Source organism: Dromiciops gliroides, chromosome 3 (genome assembly GCF_019393635.1).
Source record: "Dromiciops gliroides isolate mDroGli1 chromosome 3, mDroGli1.pri, whole genome shotgun sequence".
NCBI lineage: Eukaryota > Metazoa > Chordata > Mammalia > Microbiotheria > Microbiotheriidae > Dromiciops > Dromiciops gliroides.
In genome coordinates, this window is record NC_057863.1 from 360,576,172 (window position 1) to 360,596,051 (window position 19,880).

The 19,880-nt window shown below is 35.7% G+C and overlaps 1 protein-coding gene across 1 annotated transcript in view; it reads right to left on the reverse strand.

Moving 5' to 3' along the window:
• Positions 1-19,880, reverse strand: part of EPC2 (enhancer of polycomb homolog 2) — a 183,503-nt gene that overhangs the window by 6,534 nt on the left and 157,089 nt on the right. Inside the window, 5 exon segments of the mRNA XM_043995732.1 lie at positions 214-373; positions 1,938-2,074; positions 14,600-14,943; positions 15,040-15,185; positions 17,467-17,556. Of these exon segments, the coding sequence (XP_043851667.1) occupies positions 214-373; positions 1,938-2,074; positions 14,600-14,943; positions 15,040-15,185; positions 17,467-17,556 (877 nt within the window).

Here is a 19,880-nt window from a genome sequence, read left to right on the forward strand (position 1 = left end):
TCAAAACCTTATTTGTGAATAACATGACTGGTAGTCTGGTACAGTAGAAAAGGTGTTGAGCATAGGATTATAGGACCCAAGTTTGAATCCCAGGTGTGCAATTTTACTTCTTGTGTGCCTGTGGGCAAGTCATTTATCCTCTCTGTGTCTAAACCCTGGATCTCTATGACCCTAAGTTCTTCCAGTCAAGACCACTTGAAATGTCAGCCTTACCTGAAGGCTGGACAACACCATTTATATTACTGTGGCTAGTGCTCTGTTCCTTGGTCACCTCACTGCGAGTTGGAACTGGTGCACTGACCACTGCAGATGCAGCAAAGTGGGCGCTGGCTGAGTCAAGTGTTTTAGACATACAGTCAGAGGTGCTTGAGCCCTACAAAATGAACAAAGTTAAATTCTTAATTCTTTGCTTGTGACTTTCAAAGCACACTGAAGAATGGGGTGGCCCTAAAAAGCTGTTGCCTTCCCCTCTGGAACCATTTCAAAAACATAAATGAGAAAACATCTAGATTCTGGGCTCCCTTGAAATTCTCAAACTGCTGGATTCAGGACCCCAAAGCCAGTGCAAATACTTCATGGAATAACACAAGTCCTTTTAGGAAAATTCTGAAACTCCAGTCAACAGTCTTAATTATTTAAAGATTACAGGTCAGCTAGATGGCATAGTGGATAAAGCACCAACCCTGGATTCAAGAGGACCTGAGTTCAAATCTGGCCTCAGACACTTGACATCTACTAGCTGTGTGACCCTGGGCAAGTCACTTAACCCCCATTGCCCCACCAAAAAAAAAAAAAAAAAGATCACTAAAAATAGCCCATATGGCAGAAAGATTTATTCTGGAACCCAGGACCTGGGTTCAAATTCTAATTCCTTGTGATACTTACTATCTCTATGACTTTGGTTACATCACTTACAGTACCTGTGGCCAGGTTTTCTCATCAGTAAAATGAGGAGGAGGTAGTAGCCTGTGAGGTCCTGTTCAACTTTAGATCTAAGATTTCATCCCAGATAAGATAAAAATTGTCCCTGTCTGAAAACCACAGTCAGAATCAATGTGGGTAGATTCTACCAGGTTTGAGGACCAAAAGATCTGAATCCAAGATCATGATAATATACAGCTGAAAGGGGCCTAGACTCAGATATTTAGAAATGAATTATAGCTGTTTTATTTTCACTGTTGGCCAAAGTTCATAACAAAATTTGTTTGTATAATTATCTTGGGATTATCAACCAAAATAATGACAAATTGAAGATGTAATTTGAGCAATTTTATTTCAATATATAGCTAATAAAGCTTAATAAAAACCCATATGTATTTTTACATTAAAACATTACTCTGATTTCAAATTTGAGGCATGTGGGGGAAAAAAATTCCAGTATTCTCATTTTTATCTCTACTAGAGATACACAGCCATGGCTAGGACTTACTAAAAACCCTAATTTCTGGCAATGGTAGATTCTTTTTGCAAAGGACTCCTCATTCCTCCATAGAAGGTATAATGACAGATAGGAAGGCAGCATAGCATAGAGTGAAGTGATTGGTTGGTTCCTTTGGAATTACTGAATTAAAGCATAATAATCTTTCATTTTAAATGAGCATAACAATATAGTGTCTGTTTAAATAATTATTAGAAAACAATAAAATATATCAGCAAAGTTCTATTTTTGAATAAATATTTTCAGCTATACTCTATCCTAATGTCTTCAGAATCTATTCTTGTTTTTTCCTCAGCAATAAAGCATTAAAAAGATCATCGGGCTCAATGAAACATTGTAAATTTCAAGAACAAGGACACTGACTTTAAACAGAAATAGAGATTATTTGAAAGGAAACTTAACCACCCCCCTAAATCACAGAGCAGCAGCATCACAGTAACCTTTATGCCCAACAGAGGTGGAAAGTCAGATCAGAAAGGGAGGTCACAGAGCGACTTACCTGTGCTTTTGGGTGTGTCTGTTGTGAGGAATGCTGAGATTGCTGTTTCTGCTGAAGCTGAGCAAGTTGCTGCCTTTGCATTTGAACTAATTGCTGTTGATGTGTCTGAAACTGCTCCTCTGTGATACCCCCCGTTACTGTGTAAAAGACATTAATTTCAGAAATGAGTATACCATAAAAGGCAATTTTAATAACAGCATCATAAAATAATCACAAATCAGAGTAAAAAGATAAAATTATATTAAACCTTTATAATGAGATTTATAATAAGCACCTATAGAGAACACAGTTAAAAATGAACCTTTTGGAAAAGGACACAGATATTCAAAAGTCATAATGAGGTTTAATAACAAGCTTCCTAGATGTTATTATACTTACTGTTTCATCACTACTAGACTGCAAACTCAATGAGGGCAGGAATAGTGTTGTTGTTCTTTGTATCACCCCCAGTGACTATCACTTCATCAAGTAAGTGCTTGCTAAATGGTTACTGAATTATATACAACTCTATGGTATAGTTTTTACCTTTTGAGGTTAGTGGTTAATTCTATATTCTATAAATAACTTGGTATTTCTGGCATCTAATAAAACCAACTTGCTCCCACCTGCCTTTTTTTTAAATCTAGAGCTATGATTTCATTAGTATATGGAGTTTCTTGTGCACAAACTCTATAAAACCAGGCAGATCAGCAACTCATCTGCAACTTAAAAGAGTTTTTTTGAGATTTGCCAAGGACACTTAGAGGCAAATAACCTGTGCTCACACAGCTAGCATGTATCAGAAGTAGGATTTTAACCTAAGTCTTTCTAATATGGCTTATTTCCACTGCTCCGTGCTGCCATTCTAAACTCCCTGCTTAACCAAGGACAATGAAACAATGAATAAACTATACCTTCTATGATAAAAACAAAGTCATATATAAAAGAATCTTAATAGTGCAAATTCAGTTTCCCAAATACTAACAGAAAAAACATAGCATTTATCGACAAATCACTTGGATGCCACAGCTATTCAAATTAGCTCACACTCATAAGCTCAATGATAGAAGAAATCAGACCTAAATCAATAATTCATAAAAGAAACACGGTAGAATGTTTAATAAAAGTGAAAATCCAATCTACTGCCTGATCAAATGCCTCATAGCTAAACGACACACACACACACACACACACACACACACACACTCTCTCTCTCTCTCACTCAAAAATGGAAACCAGAGCCCATCTATTCCTATCTTCTTACTTTTATGAATGAGGGAAAACTAAGATTCATAGAAGTTAAGTTACTTGCCCATGGTCACAGAGCTGGTTAGGAATAGAGCTGGGACCACAATCCTACCTGCTGTCCCCACACAAGACTCTGTCCATAGTCCTTTGTACTATATAAGACTGAACACCCATTTAACACTCATCAATTTTAAGATAACTAGAATCCACAAACCTATGTCAAAATCTGCCCCCAAAGAATATTATTAAATATTGAACTTATCAAAATATTTTCCATAAATATCATATCGGAATTTTTGTTTCACTTTTTCTTTATTCCTTCTTTCTACCTCCTTACTGTCTTTAACTTGCAATAAAAAACCTAATATTTGCTAACACTATGTACATGGCACTCTATGAAGTACCAGGGAAGACACAAAGAAAAGCAAGCATTCACTGCAGCACAGGGTACAGTTGGTAAAATGATAACATATATGTGTGTATATATATTTATGAAAAGATAGCTGAGAGAACATGATAATATATGAAAAGTGACAAAAGATCAGCACAATACAGATTACTAAATACTGAACTTAGGCTAGTAGACCCTAAATGTTTGCCAATCATTCCTATATTTATCCAGTATCATAATCCCATCTATTATATGAATGAGCAATGGCAGCACAAAGTAAAAGTTATGTGTTTGGGTCTCCATTTTCATTAAATATGGGCTTTTCCATTCCCTGTGAGTTTTTTAGGCTCTAGATCTGGGTCAGTGTTATTCTAAAGGGCAGCTTCTTTGATGTTATCATGTTTTTAGAAACCTACAATGTTATTCTAGAAAATTCTCAACGGAATTTTTATTGAAAGATGTTGGAAAAACATCTTTCAAGTAACATTTTATATATTTTTTAAAACAACAATCTGAGATTACAATGCTCACTATAAAGATTTAATATCCATTATTTCTGTAACACACCCATCATCTTTATGAACTATCTACAAAATGAATTCTTCATATCTTCCTTTTCTAGAATCAATGCAAGTATTAACATAAAAACTTTAAAACTGTAACAAAAATAAGGCTTTAATTTTAAATCCAGGACCTTCAAAATCAAATGGAAATTTCAAGTACACATGAACTTCCATGAACTTGGGAAAAGGTTTCAGAAACACATAAATATGTAAGATATAAAAAAGTAAAATCTTAAGTTAAATTGAAAAACAATATACATAACCAAGGTCTAGGTAGAAATCTAATACATATTCAAAAAGCACATCTGCAAGTATGTCAATATGTATTCCCCATAAATACAATGCTTATTAGGTCTTTCCACAAATGTGTTTTAAGTTGTCCCTAAAAAAATGAGAAAGAGGTGGCAGCTAGGTGGCGCAGTGAATAAAGCAGCGGCCCTGGATTCAGGAGGACCCGAGTTCAAATCTGACCTCAGACACTTGACACTAGCTGTGTGACCCTGGGCAAGTCACTTGACCCCCATTGCCTCACCAAAAAAAAAAAAATGTGAGAAAGAATAGTCTGACTACATTGTACCAAATTTTCTATGAGGCTTGAATGAAATAAGTACAAAATGCAATGTGTATCCAATAAATAACTTTAAAACAGGAAGAGGGAATACAAAAGTGCATTTTTTAATTTAGGATTTACATTTTAATAGAATTTTTTAAAGAGGGAATAAATAGGGATATCAATAGAATCTTTTTTGTCTTTCCATCTCCTAAAAAGGGAGTATAGTAAAACTTTACAAATTACAGTAGAAAACTGAAATCTAACCTCTATCCAAATGATAATGGATTCTACATATACAAAAATTGAAATTGGTTTCCTTAGGCTATCTCTGAAATTTGGTTCTTCTTGAACTAGGGATCTATCTACTTAGGTTATGGTATTATTACTTTTCCCAAATTTTATTACTAAAAGTGTTTTTTTACTAAAAAATTTACTAAAAATTAGTCCAAATTTTGTTTTATTTTTAAAGTGGGGATGAAGAGGTAGATCTATGATTTCATTTATTTAAGAGATCTCCTAGTGAGAAAACTCTTTACCAATGCATTTCAGCACCTGTTCTTCAACTTTATGGTCTTAGAGTGTTGCCTTGGGCTGGCAAGAGACTAAACAACTTGCCCAGTCATAAAATCAGTATGTATTAGAGGTGGGCCTTATACTAAGGTCTTCCTAACTTTGAGGCTAGCTCTCTATCCTTTACACCATGCTGTGTTTCACTTTTAAATTATTAAGACAAATATGCTGAAATCCCTCCTCAGATACTTGTTAGCTGCGTTATCCTAGGCAAGTCATCTTAACCTCTGAAATTTATTTTCCTCATCTATAAAATGAGGAAAAGAATAGCACTGTGTCCCAGAGGGTTGTAGTGAAGATCAAATAAAATAATATATGTAAAAGTGTTTTTAGAATCTTAAATAATACATAATGATGTGCTATTATTATAATTGATGAAAATTATAATTAGCAGCAGTCACATAATTATATAGAAATTTATCATCCTATTGGAAGAAAATGAGGGGAAACTCAAATATGTCATTACTAGTCCATAAGATCATAGGACTTAGAGTTGGGTTTTTATGCAGAAATTTACTACTGGTTTTTTTTTAAATGTATTCTTTCATACTACCATGGGAACAATAATTGGAAATGCTTTCCACTCCTACCATTAGAGATTGATTTCTTTTAAAGTTTCTTGGTCTTTAGGTATTGCCAATTATAGGATAACAAAAGTTTCAAAATGAGATAGACCCTCCGAGACTGTCTAGTTCAACTTCATTTCACAGGTAAGAAAATTAAGGTGCACATCCTACGCTCTTTCCAATATACCATAACTGCCTCCCATGATAACTCTATCAGGCAGCATCCCAATGGTGACTATCTTAAGATCATGGTTCCTCTTTTATTTATTTTTTTGGGGTGGGGAAATGGGGTCAAATGACTTGCCCAGGGTCACACAGCTAGTAAGTGTAAAGTGTCTGAGGCTGGATTTTAACTCAGGTCCTCTTGAATCCAGCGCCAGTACTTTATACACTGCACCACCTATCTGCCCTGATCACAGTTCCTCTTTTCAATGGAAATTCTTTTGTTAGTTTTTTTTTCTCCCAGGGAAATTTATGCCACTTACCATAAATTTCTATTTTCTGTTAGATTTATTTTTTTGTTTGCTTTTGTTTTTGTTTTTGCAGGGCAATGAGGGTTAAGTGACTTGCCCAGGGTCACACATAAGTGTCACGTGTCTGGGGCTGGATTTGAACTCAGGTCCTCCTGACTCCAGGGCCGGTGCTGTATCCACTGTGCCACCTAGCTAGGTTTATTTTGCTGGACATGGCTTAAAGACTATAAAAGTGAAATACAAGGTATCTTAGTACTAAAACCCTAATTCATTTGTATGGATGTCACAGTAACTGAATTATTAACTACTGACTGGCCTGAAGAGGAAAGTGTAAAGGCACTAAATCATTATTAAGAAACACAAATACCAAAAAAGACATTCAAATTTGGTTGTTGGCTGCCTGATCACATTATCATGTTTATACTATTCCTTTGCAAAGTTTTACTAATGTGAGCAATTTTGCTTTTGTTACCTATATGAAACCACTTGAATGCTTCATGTTAGAATCAAAATTGAAATTATATGACTTCTATCCTATGACTTAAGGAGAAAAAACTCCCTATGGAAGAAACTAAAAAAGTGATACAGTTTATGTCTGAGGCCTTTACTAAGTGTGATATCACTGTAATAATGAAACAATTGTTTCTTTTTACTTTAAACTACTTTCATGATTACCCCTTCTGGTAAGAGAAATTATATATCAAGATTTTACAGAAGTAGTAACTTTTAGTCAAAAAACTTTCAATTAAAAGGAAAAGGTTTTTCTCCCATTCCATATCCAAAAATTTACTTGAGATTATTGCACTGATGACATAGCCATTTTAAACACATCAGAACCTATACTAAGCAAAATGCAAAAAACATTGCCATACATGTTTATGGCATGAATCAATCAATTTAATTAAATATTGGACAGCTGCTACTAACTTCTGAAACAATATTAAATCTATATTTATATACTTCAGTTTTAAATCTATGATCCTATGATTTCTTTTTCTTTTTTTGGGGGGGGGGCAGGGCAATGAGGGTTAAGTGACTTGCCCAGGGTCACACAGGTAGTAAGTGTCAAGTGTCTGAGGCCACATTTGAACTCGGGTCCTCCTGAATCCAAGGCAGGTGGTTTATCCACTGTGCCACCTAGCTGCCCCCGATCCTATGATTTCTTTCACGATTCAGACTATAACTCATAGCTGACAAAAAGGTATTACTATCCCCCCCCAGGCCAATTACAGAATATGTAATATTTTATTCTACTTATTTTTTTAAAGTATAGTTCTTTTGCACACCTCAAATTTTTTAAAACTTATACTGAAGAAATTTAAATAATTTTCCCCAAAACCAAAGTGGATAATGCTATAAAATAGAGTACCGTCTGTTCCTAACTTTCGATTATAAGTCCTCAATTTTCAATGGATCATATGTTCCCATACATTGTCCTAAACATTTTGAAATTAAAAGGCTGGAAATAACAGAGGGGAGTGTTCTTTTTTTTTTTTTAAATGGGGCTACATTTAGCTTTTCTATATGGGGATTTATCTTGTTTTTAAAAGATCATCATCTCCTAGAGAAGGGTGATTTTAAACCTCCTTTGATACTTCTAGTAGTTAACTACCAGGAAATATTCCTTTGCATTGACTATAAAAATGTCTTTTTACATGTCAATAACATAGGAAGATTTTCCACCTTAAATATACTTTAGTAAATAAGAATAAAATTCAGCATAAAGTCATTATTCTAAGCCAATTCTCCAAAGTCTTGGATTCTCCTTATCATCTAGTTCAGAGCTTCTGAAACTTTTTCTACTCGCAACCCCTTTTTGTCAGACAATTTTTTTTTTTTTAAGGCAATGGGGGTTAAGTGACTTGCCCACGGTCACACAGCTAGTAAGTGTCAAGTGTCTGAGGCCGGATTTGAACTCAGGTACTCCTGAGTCCAGAGCCGGTGCTTTAACCACTGCGCCATCTAGCTGCCCCCCGGACAATTTTTTACATAACCCCAGATATATAGAAATATAAAATAGGTATACATAACCTTTTACTGTTGCCAAATTTTTCGAGACTCCCCCAATGTTCAGTTATGTGACCCCATATGGGGTTGCAACCTATAGTTATGAGGCTTTGATCTAGCTGAATGACATATTTAAAACAAAACAAAATGAAAAGGCATTTCCAAGACTAAGCTTGGTTTAAATGCAAATACTTACTGGCTCTGGGACTGAATATGTTCCACTAAAAATTACTTTGGATTCCTTTAGTCAGTTTTTTTTTTTTTTTTTAATGAGGCAATGGGGGTTAAGTGACTTGCCCAGGGTCACACAGCCAGTAAGTGTCAAGCGTCTGAGGCCGGATTTGAACTCAGGTACTCCTGACTCCAGAGCCTGTGCTCTATCCACTGTGCCACCTAGCTGCCGTCTTTAGTCAGTTTTAAACTAACTCAATCTAGACCAGTTGGGGTTTTTTTTAACCGTTTTTGTGTCATGGACCCTTTTGGCCGTGTGTTAAAATGTATGGAATCCTCAGAATAATGTTTTTAAATGTATAAAATAAAATACACAGGAAAAGTAAATACAAAGATAATTAATTATACTGAAATACTGTTATCAAAGGGGACAGCTATTGGCTCAGTAGATAGAGCATGGGGCCTAGAGTCAGGAAGACCAGAGTTCAAATCTACCCAAACACTCATTAGCTGTGTGATCCCAGGCAAGTCACTTAACCTCTGTTTGCTTTGATTCACTGGAGAAGGAAATAGCAAGCCATGCTTACATCTTTGCTGTGGTCCACAGGTTTGTGAAGACTCAGACATGACTAAACAACAGTTGTCCCCTCCCCCCCTCAAAAAAAAAGGCTCATGGACCCCATGTTAAGAACTCTTGGTCTAGTCCAAGTTTTACCAGTTTAATAACAGGCATCATCATATAGTAGACTTTCCTAATGTGGAAACACAACATGGGGAGAAGAAGGGTAGTGTAGCGTAGCTCAAAGTGTGCTGAAGTCAGAGAACCTGGTTTTAAGTTCCAGCTATGCTACCTGCTGCTGGTTTCAATCTGGACAAAACACAAATTCTCAGGGATTCAGTTTCTTTGTAAAATAACGGGTTTAGATTATTAGATGACTGCGCTAAGGTCTCTTTCAGTTTTAAAACTATGATCCTATTATGCTAATCACTGACCATTTTTCTTCCTGGATTTACCAGGCTTTTCACTATCACAGAACAGTTTGTGTTGGTTGGACTTATTCTTAACAAATAATAGCAATGCTAACTGATACCAATTTTCTGTTCTTTATAGTGTTTACAAATTTACTGTTTCATTAAAATGTAGTCACCGGGGCAGCTAGGTGGCGCAGTGGATAAAGCACCGGCCCTGGAGTCAGGAGGACCAGAGTTCAAATCTGGTCTCAGACACTTGACACTTACGAGCTGTGTGACCCTGGGCAAGTCGCTTAACCCCAATTGCCTCACTAAAAAAAAAAAAAAGTAGTCACAAGGACAGGGACTCTTTCCTATCATAAATAAGACTGCATTGTCTGGCTCAGTTTCTTTTTTTCTTTTTTTTTTTTTTTTGCAGGGCAATGGGTGTTAAGTGACTTGCCCAGGGTCACACAGCTAGTAAGTGTCAAGTGTCTGAGGCCAGATTTGAACTCAGGTCCTCCTAAATCCAGGGCTGATGCTTTATCCACTGTGCCACTTAGCTGCCCTATCTGGCTCAGTTTCAAACCTTCTGGTTTAATGTCAAGAGCAAGGTCACAAAAACTACTGAGTTAATGTGAAGGCCAATTCACAGTAAAGGTTGCTGATTCCTTAAAAAGGAACTGTTAATGTAACTGTTATAGAAAAAGACCAAATTCAACTAATAATCAAAAGTAACTAGAACAAGAGAACTTAGAAAACAAACTGGTTCTACATTGTTTTTCATACCAAAAATAAATGTAGAGCCTCCACATTATTGTTCTTAGTAATGAAAATTCTGCCCTGCTCCCTTCCACCCCCCCAATCCATATAGATAGCGAGTCATTTTTGCAACCCAGGTCAGTATAGGGAGACAGAGACATCTACGAACACTGAAGGTGGGGTCTGGCTGGGAGCACTCTGTGTACACTCTAGCAAAGGGAAAGAAGGCTGTGCACCAAGTGCAAAAGGAGGTCCCAGACCCATGCTGGAACCTGTAACAGGAATAGGTACCATCTGGCAGCTTTGTTATCCACTACCCCAGTCCTGGATCACCGATTCAGAACAGACTGAGAATGGGACCTGTGCCCAGAGTGTCATTATAGGGTAAGGAACCTTGAGCTGTGTACCCGAAATTCAGAAGCAAGCAGCAGCTGTGTGGCTCAGACCCCCAGGTGCTGAATGGAGTCTCAATTCCAGCTTCTAGATCAGCTTGAATCCTAGAGAAGAAAATGTAGAGCAGGAATCCTAGACCAATGGGAATCCAAAGATCTGTCTCTCTGAATTAGCAGAGCTTCCTAACTGGCTGACAGGGGCTCAATCCAGCAGCAGTTTACTATTGCTTTGACCCAAACTCAGGACAAAAACTTGCAGTGGAACTTGGGATGGGAGCATGAAAATGATCAGACACTGCCCTGAATCAGACCACTTTGGGGACACTGGGGGCTTGCAGGTCCCCAGACTGATCTGAACTGTCCCTGATGTCCTGGAACAACACAATCCAATACCTCAAAAAAGCAATGGAAAGACTAGCCTAGACCTTCCTTCCAGAAATGCTCAGAGTTTAGCCCTCACAACAGAAGTCAGGGAGTAAGCTGCAACAACGAGAAAACAAAGACTCCCACTTAAAAAAAAAGTAGTGACAAGGATACTCAATACACAAGCTTAGAAGAGAATGACTCTAAAACACCTATAAGCAAAGCCTCAAAGAAAAACACAGCTTGGCCACAAATTCAACTAGAATTCCAAAGAACTTAAAAACTTTTTATAAATGAAATTAGAATACTAGAGGAAAAAATTGGAAAAGAAATGAGAGCTATGGAAGAATTTGCAAGAGAATAAACAGCTTGACAGAAGTACAAAACCTCATCTAAGCAACAACTTCCTGAAAACTGGAACAGACCAAACAGAAGACAATGATTCTATGTGAGAATAAGAAATAGCAAAACAAAATGTAAGCTATCTTAAAGCAAAAACAAGTGACCTAGAAAATAGATCTAGGTGAAAAATTTTTTAAATCATCAAACTCTCTGAATAACATAACACAATGCAATGCAACGCAACACAATATAACATAAATATAATAAAAACAAACAAAAAAGGGCCTAGCTATCCTCTTTCTAGAAACTGTGTAATGTGAAAAGAATGTGGGACTAAGAGCTAGGAAACCTTGATTTTATTTATTTCTGCCACTGAGTCATTGTGTGACATGTCACTTCCCCTCAGTTTTTTGACATATAAAATGACAGGATTGGACTAGTTGATCTCTAAGTTTCATTCCAGCTCTAATATTCTAAAACTATAGGACGAAGATGGTTCCAGGACAATTTCCAGTACCTTATTGATCCAGACTACATATATTTATATAATGTTTTATACTTATGATTAATAATTAATAGTATCCTACGTTATGGTCTTAAAAATGCTTTCTTCACAAGAATTCTGTGAGGAATATAATGAGAGTATTATACTCAGCATTTTCTAGATCAGGGCACTGAAGCTCAAAGAACTTAAACTACTTGCTTATAGTTAATGGCTCTCATGTCAACAGTGACATTCAGACCTAGGCCTTCTGAATGACTCCAGTGCTCTATTCCCTACAGAAAGCTGTCTCTTCTGCCTATTATCATCATAACTTTAGAGCTAAGGAAATTATTTCTCAGAAAAGATTAAATGCTTGAGCCAGAACTTATACCTAGGTGGGTCTTCTGACTCCTACTCCAATATACTTTGCATAGTACAAAGTTTACTTACCATTTTGCCTGGCCAATTTGTATTAAGGTGAAAAAAATACTTATTCTACTGAAAAGTAAACGGCAAAAAGTTCATATTTTAAACTCCTGACAAAAATATAATTTTCTACATAATGTCATGCAATCATAGTAGTTTGCTTTAGCTTTGTAGTTCTTGAGCAAAGCACAAAAATCACAATATGTTTAAGATACTGTACATATCATCTAGAAGAAAAAGAATGCTTGGTCTGTCCAAGGAGTAAAGAAAAAACCTCTATTATTCTATGATGCATTCTTTCACTTAAATAAATTTTAACTGCAGAGAAAGTTGTTGGAATTTAAATCTCATGAAAAGCACACACATACACGCAAATATGTGTCATATTTATAACTTTTGATTAATGATTGTATGCAATTAAATAATATCTTAGAACTTTAAAGCTAAATATTATTTTTCCTCTAGCTAAAAGTAATCTTTTTCCTCTGAAATAACATAGTAGCACTTCATACCTATCTTACTGCACATTCGGTCTACCTTACATTGCTGTTATTTGTAAAAAGTAACAGAAAAAAGTAGCCTGCACCAGTTCTCTCAGAGAGGAACCTTTGATCATCTTCCACTACACCAGGTTTCTTCTCAACTAAGCTGTAAATTCTACAATGCCAAGAAGCCGGTCTTATTTTCCTATGTATTCAAACACTGACTGGTATACAGAAAATGTTTAATAAATATTTGCTAGGTTAGTGCTATACAGGTTTAACATTTATTAGAAATGGATATTGCTAATATCTAGTTAAATTATTAAAAATATGTTCCCATACTAAATTGTAAAGTACTAAAAAATACTAAGCTGTATTTTTTCTAGCATAGTATAACTTCTTTACAAAACAGAGTTATGATACTGGTCAAATCCCATTCCATTAAATATCCTTTTATGACCAAAGCTTTTGAAATCCTGCTAATGGTGAAGTTATATCAAAACACCATTTGATGCAGTGTGAAAATTTTAACAGTGCTTTGAAATTCAATCAAAGTAGATTTGACCTGTATGTAAAAATAATACACCATACCTTTTTACTACACTTAGGTATTTTAAAACAATACTGTACAAACCAAAGGCAATCTTAAATCATAATATTAAATCATGTCTATTTCTGCTTCAAAATCTTATTATTCACTAAGTATTCACTCAAACCTCAGGTGAGACAAGAATATTGCATGATGGTTAAAAAAAAATGCTGGACTGGCCATAAACTTTATTAACTAATAGACTTTATGTACCATAATGTCATTTCCCCCCTATATTCATTGAGGAGGGAAATAATCTGAAGAATAACATGCCTACTTTAAATTACTAAAATCCAATTTTTCAAGAACAAGTTTTAAATATAAGTAGTTCAATGATAAATGATTGAACCCTACTGAGATCAAATTTCAAGCTAAAATCATTTGTCAATTTCAAGCAGTTTAATATAATTTTTCATACTAAAATGCACCATCACGTTAATAATTTAAAAATACAGGTACATATATGTTTCACAGAAACAGAGTATTCCCACAGTATAAGCCAAGCCACAACTACTATAATCTCTGGATATCATACATTATTTACAATGTACAAATCATAAGAATATTAATAAATTACACATACACATCATATAAAGTGGTTATCTACAGACAAAACAAAATTCAAGTTACATTTTTATAGTCTTTGGATACCATGTTATTTACAATGTACACAGCAGGAATATTAAAAATAAAACTGAAGAGCACACAGCTGAGCAATGTCTCAAAATTATAAAAATACTATTCAAAACTAGGTCAAAGGAGAGAAAATAATTCGGATAAAATTACAACCTTTTACAGATTTCAAAGAAAAAGCATGCAATTTGGGGGGAATTAAAATAAAACTTCTATGTTACTCACAAGGAGCTACACTCTGCTTACAAATTTAAGCAATATAGTATGATGAAAAGTTAACTGAACCCCAACAAACAAGTCAGAAGTATCTAGCTGTGTTGGGCTCCATGGACAGTTTTCCTATGTATCCCCCCTGGACAATATAGTATGCTACTATTCCAGGTAAGCATACTCAAAACACAATTCATTTTAAAATCACAACCTATATAGTACAGTTAAAATGATTGGTCTCAATATGCTTACTTTATCAGGTTTCAACAATGAAAGACAAAGAAGAAATACGGACTAAAATAGCATTTTGCTAATAAGTAGAATTCACCAACTATAACTTACTATCAAATAGTTTTCTTGGTACAAAGGAAAACAGAAAAATAAGAAAAGAAATATTTTAAATACTGGTTTGGAGCTTGTATTCCTTCAACAACAATCATTAGGCTAATGCTGTAGGCACACGCTTCAAGCTCCACAACTCACATTCTTAACAAATTGAGAGCCTACCTGATATGCCATTCTTGCTGGTGTTCAATAAAGCTACAGATGCTGCAGAAACTCTTTTATTGTTCACAGTCTGCCCTGGTTTCCTTGAGGTACATTCTTCACTATCACTGTCCTGTAAATTTAGTAGCCTTGGCTGGAAACACTGTAGTCGACATGATCTGATATTGCTTAGTATTTCAGAAAGGGACAGTCTGTTTTCACAATGTTTATTGGAAGCATTGGTCCATGAGAAATTAGAAGAAAAGTCTACAGTTTGGGAAGAGCTTGAAAAACCATTCAGCATTTCAGGGTCTAGCTGTTTCAGGACAGGGTCATGTTCTGTGGATATCCGGTCCATTATGACCCTGAAAAACAATATATGATTAATTATTAACTATAAGAGCTTTATAAATTTTTCCTTATTTTTAATTGCCTGAATAGACTGAAAACAAATAGTTTACCTTCCACCTCTGCCAATTCTCCTCCTTGCAAATCCTATACATCTTCTTGGGACAGTAAGAGTTGTAAGGCAGTGCCTATATCTCAACTTATCCAAATCTGCCAGTTCTGAATTGTCATATAAATGGTTAGTTTGGTCCAAACGAGGCTAAAAAGAAAGGGGGGAAAAAAACTCTAATTAAAAACCGCATAAATTTAGTTACATTGTAACAACTAACCAAAACCTAAACAAAAGGTTGTTCTAAGCAGCTCATTTCATTTTTTGGACAGTTCAATTGTTAGAAAGTTTTCCTCATCTCCAGCCAGGTCTACAACTTCTGCTTAGCATTTTTACTTTTGCTTTCCAGGGCCCAGCAGCACAAGTATAATTCCTTTTCCACAAAAATGTGAAACTGGGGCAGCTAGATGGTGCAGTGGATAAAGCACTGGCCCTGGATTCAGGAATACCTGAGTTCAAATCCAGCCTCAGACACTTTACACTTACTAGCTGTGTGACCCTGGGCAAGTCACTTAACCCTCATTGCCCCACAAAACCAAAACAAAACAAACAAAAAAACAAAAAAAAATGTGAAACTAAATCTATCTTTTCTTCCCACCCATCTTAAATCATCTCTCAGTAAAAATGTACCCAGCTTCTTCCATGGATCCTTGTATTGAAGAATGGTTTTAAATTCACTCACCATCCTGGTTCCTCCCATTGGAATAACCCCCCCATGTCAGTGTACTTTCTAATACATGCCATGCCACTCATTCTTATTCTGTATGCTAAGTTTCAATTAACGAGAACTATAATCACATTGGTTTTCTTGGTTGTCATACCATGCAGCTAATTTACATTAAGAAATTCACAGAATTATATTAAAAAGTTCGCTTATTAAAATCTACTTTGGGCTAATTATTTTAGAAGGTACATATTTTTAAAAGACTAAGATGGGGGGCAGCTAGGTGGCGCAGTGGATAAAGCACTGGCCCTGGATTCAGGAGGACCTGAGTTAAAATCCAGCCTCAGACACTTGACACACACTAGCTGTGTGACCCTGGGCAAGTCACTTAACCCTCACCCCCCCCCCCCCAGACTAAGATGGTTCCTGATATTGATGGCAAAGTTTGGGGTTGGTCCCATTAACAAATTATAAGTGTCTTGGCTTAGCAAATCAGATAGAAAATAATTTAACTTATAATATCTAGGAATAGTCCTTGAAGTAGTCACTGGTGAAATTTAAGCTTTCTATACATTTATTTTCAAAACAATGACCCAACCAACTGCTTTTTCAGCTCCTATTTAATGAAAAAGACTAACCCCTTGTTATTCTCTGCCTTCTACTCTTTTTGTTTTTGGTTTTTTGGGGGAAAGGCAATTGAGGTTAAGTGACTTGCCCAGGGTCACACAGTTAGTAAGTGTCAAGTGTCTGAGGCCGAATTTGAACTCAGGTCCTCCTGAATCCAGGGCCGGTGCTTTATCCACTGCGCCACCTAGCTGCCCCCCCCCTTTTTGGGTACTTCTCTTCTTTTTAAAAAATAATTTGTTACTGCCCTGACTACCTCAATCATCAACCCCCAACTGATGTCTTTACAAAATTTTTAAAAAGAGAGACAAACATTATGTGTATGTAGCCTGAAGATTTGCTGAGATGGATTGATTCTTCAAAAAGCACTTGAGAACCAGTCTATCATATGTTACACATTAATTATATTACTTAAAATTAAAGCAACCAGAATTTTAGGCTGACTGGCAGGTTTTTTCTATCTTTTGTATAATTAATTCTTTGGGGTTATAAGAAATGTATTTCAATCATTTTACCTGTTAGTACAAACTCAAAAAGTGCTTCAACAAGACCTGAATTTTATCGAAATATCCATACTTTAAGTAGAAAACCTCCCATCTAGTTAAACCAATTAATTAACTGAATGATTGGATAAAATACTACCATGCTGCTTTAAAATGAATGGCTTTAAAATTGCCATGATCCCGTTTGGTACTTGAGAGAGTATACAGATTAACATCTTATGTAAGTAAAATGATTTTCCAAAAGTGAAATTTTTTAAAAGTGTATTAGTGCTTTTTGTTTTTATAGCAGTCATTTTTGGGGATGTGTGTGTGTGTGTGTGTGTGTGTGTGTGTAGATATATAGATACATATCAGCACTACACTCACCCTGAATTGAACCCTAGGAAAGAAATCTTGAATAAATTCTCAGCAAGGAACAAATCTATAGTTAAACCAAAATGAAATGAACATAAATGAGAATCCCCAAATAAAGGAGCCTGATACACTTGGAAATGACTCATTATCTTTCAGCATTTATTCTTTACCCAGTAGTTACTAAATAAATATTGCTTACTAACTTCCTATTCCCAGATCAAGAGTGTGGTACCTTGACATGATTCTTTTCCAGTTCACAATACCACAAAAAAGTAAAAGTTCTTACAGCAAAATACTGGCATCCTGCCCTCCTTCTGAAAGCACAGGGACCATCAGGATCATTTTCTTCTTCAGGTTCTGAAACTGGTGATGGTACCTAGACAGAAAAGGCATTCCATTTTTAGGTAATAATTCATTTCATAGTTCTATCTTTAAATATTCCAAAAATCAAAATTCTGCTCATAAGTAATGATCACAAATTATAAAATAGAATTCATTTCTGCCTAAAACATTATTTAAAGATTACTATTTTGGTTTTAAATGCCATCCACACTCGTCCAGATCCTGCCAGATAAGAACAACAAGAATTAGGTAAAACATTTTAAGACATGTCATTATATCTTATTGGCCTCGAAAAAACAAAAGAAAACAAACAACCCTAGTTCATCTCAAGTGCCTCGTGCTTTATACTGAGCAAGGAAAGAGGCACTAAACATAGGCTAAATAAGTGGCTATAGACTGCTGTGATGGATGTCAAAAAGCCTTTAGGTTCCAAAATGTTCCTACCACCAGCTTCCCAGTTAATGATATCTAGAACCTTTCTTTCAGAGTGACATTATCTTCAAATGATTTCTGTTAAAATATGAAGGAGTAATATGCTGACTTTACCACCTGCTTTGTAAAGTACAGTGGATGGAGGGTTGACCTTAGAATTAGGAAAACCTGGTTAAGTCTTATCTCTGAAACATTTTAGCTATAAGATCACAAGTAAGTCACTTAATCTTAAGGCCCCAGGCAACTGTATAAGACCTTAAGTTATATGTCAGAACATATTTTCACACTGCTGAAAATCAGAGGCTTAGCCTTGGCCCCACCAAAATTTAAACAGATGAGCTAGTAAATAGCTAAGTCCTAGAGACACAAGACTGAAATGAGGAGTGGAAAGGGCTGAGAATGAAATATAGTTTGTTGGTCTGAGTAGTAAAGAGCAAGGAACAAAGGAACAAAGGCCCAAGTGTGATATAACATGTTCCTGAGGAGCCCAGAGAAACAAAAAAAGACATGGGGAATGGGTTAGGGGGAGGAATAGCAAAGTCAAATAGAAAGCCCCCCCCAGAGAAGCAGCATGGCCAAGAAGTCACTAAACAAAGAATCTGAAGGCCCAGGGTTCTAAGGTCAGCTTTGTCATCCAATATGTGTAACCTTGCATAAGTTAGAACAAACTCTATAGTATTCACATCTTTAAAATTAGTTAATTAGATTAAGACCCCTTCCACTTCTGACATTTTGTGACTCTATAATGTACCCAAATAAATGTGCTTTAAAATGTAAAGATTTAATAATTTTAACAACACCTCACCTATCCAACAATCTTACTTGTGTAAAATACAACCAAGTGCCAGGGAGTAAGCCAAAAAAAAAAAAAAAGCCTCTGAGCAGTTAAAATAGATGTAATAAAGTATATGCTCTGAAGTTAATGCACTTTATTCACTAGGGAACTCTTGCCTCCTCATTCAGAACTATTTACTCTTACTTCACACAAAATTCATGCAAACCTGGCTATCTGGTTTTCAAACCAACAGAGAAACAACAGCAAATAAGGATTCTGTTAAGTACTATCAAGCTGACGGCAGAAAAAAGCGACAGTTGACAGAAAGGTTATAGAGAGAAAACCTACCAAAAAACACAGTAACCTGGGGATGTTTAAAATAGGATAAACAGTCCTATAACAAGTCAGTTGTCAGGGAAAAGTTAAATTAAGAGTACACTTCATTTTAGAAGACAGTAAAGTACATAATACATTTAAAAAATTATATCCATAATGATTACAATAAAGGAGTCTGTCACCTAAAAGAATATCAGTTATCTGGTAAAGTTATTCATTTGCAACATTGATGTTAGGTAAATAAGGCATTATTGTATGATATTTGCTTGAACATTTTATCAAACCCTTCACAAAGTTCTGTGTTCCTACCCTGAAGAGGAAATCAAGAAAAAAAATTTTCCCCACATAATGTTCTCTTTGGTATTTTCTGCCACTCCACCTTAAAAAAGTAATTATGACTTCTAGCTGAGCCTTCTAAAAGATTTAAATATTAACTAGTTGAATGTCTTTCTTTGCCAAGACAGGCAAAAGATTAAAGAAGTAACAGGGGAAACATAGTTGCTTATTTCCTGCCCAGAGGCAGCAAAAGTTGACTCAACCAGCTTGCCTGGCAAAGAACTACTGTAACTGGCACTAAGCAGGCTCAGTCTGAAAAGAAAGGTATCTGTTTGACGTGCCAATGTACCTCCACAACCCCATGGTCAGACAGTGAAGCAGTAAGCTAGGGTTGCAGCAGCCACCTGGTTCTTCTTCCCTGGGGACAAGGGTACTTAAGCCCCAAACCTGAAACTTGAAAGGAAAGGAAATCCCAAATGTGAATATCACCTTTCATTCATTTCGCAAATTATCTCATTCTCTTTCCCCTTCTCTTCAAC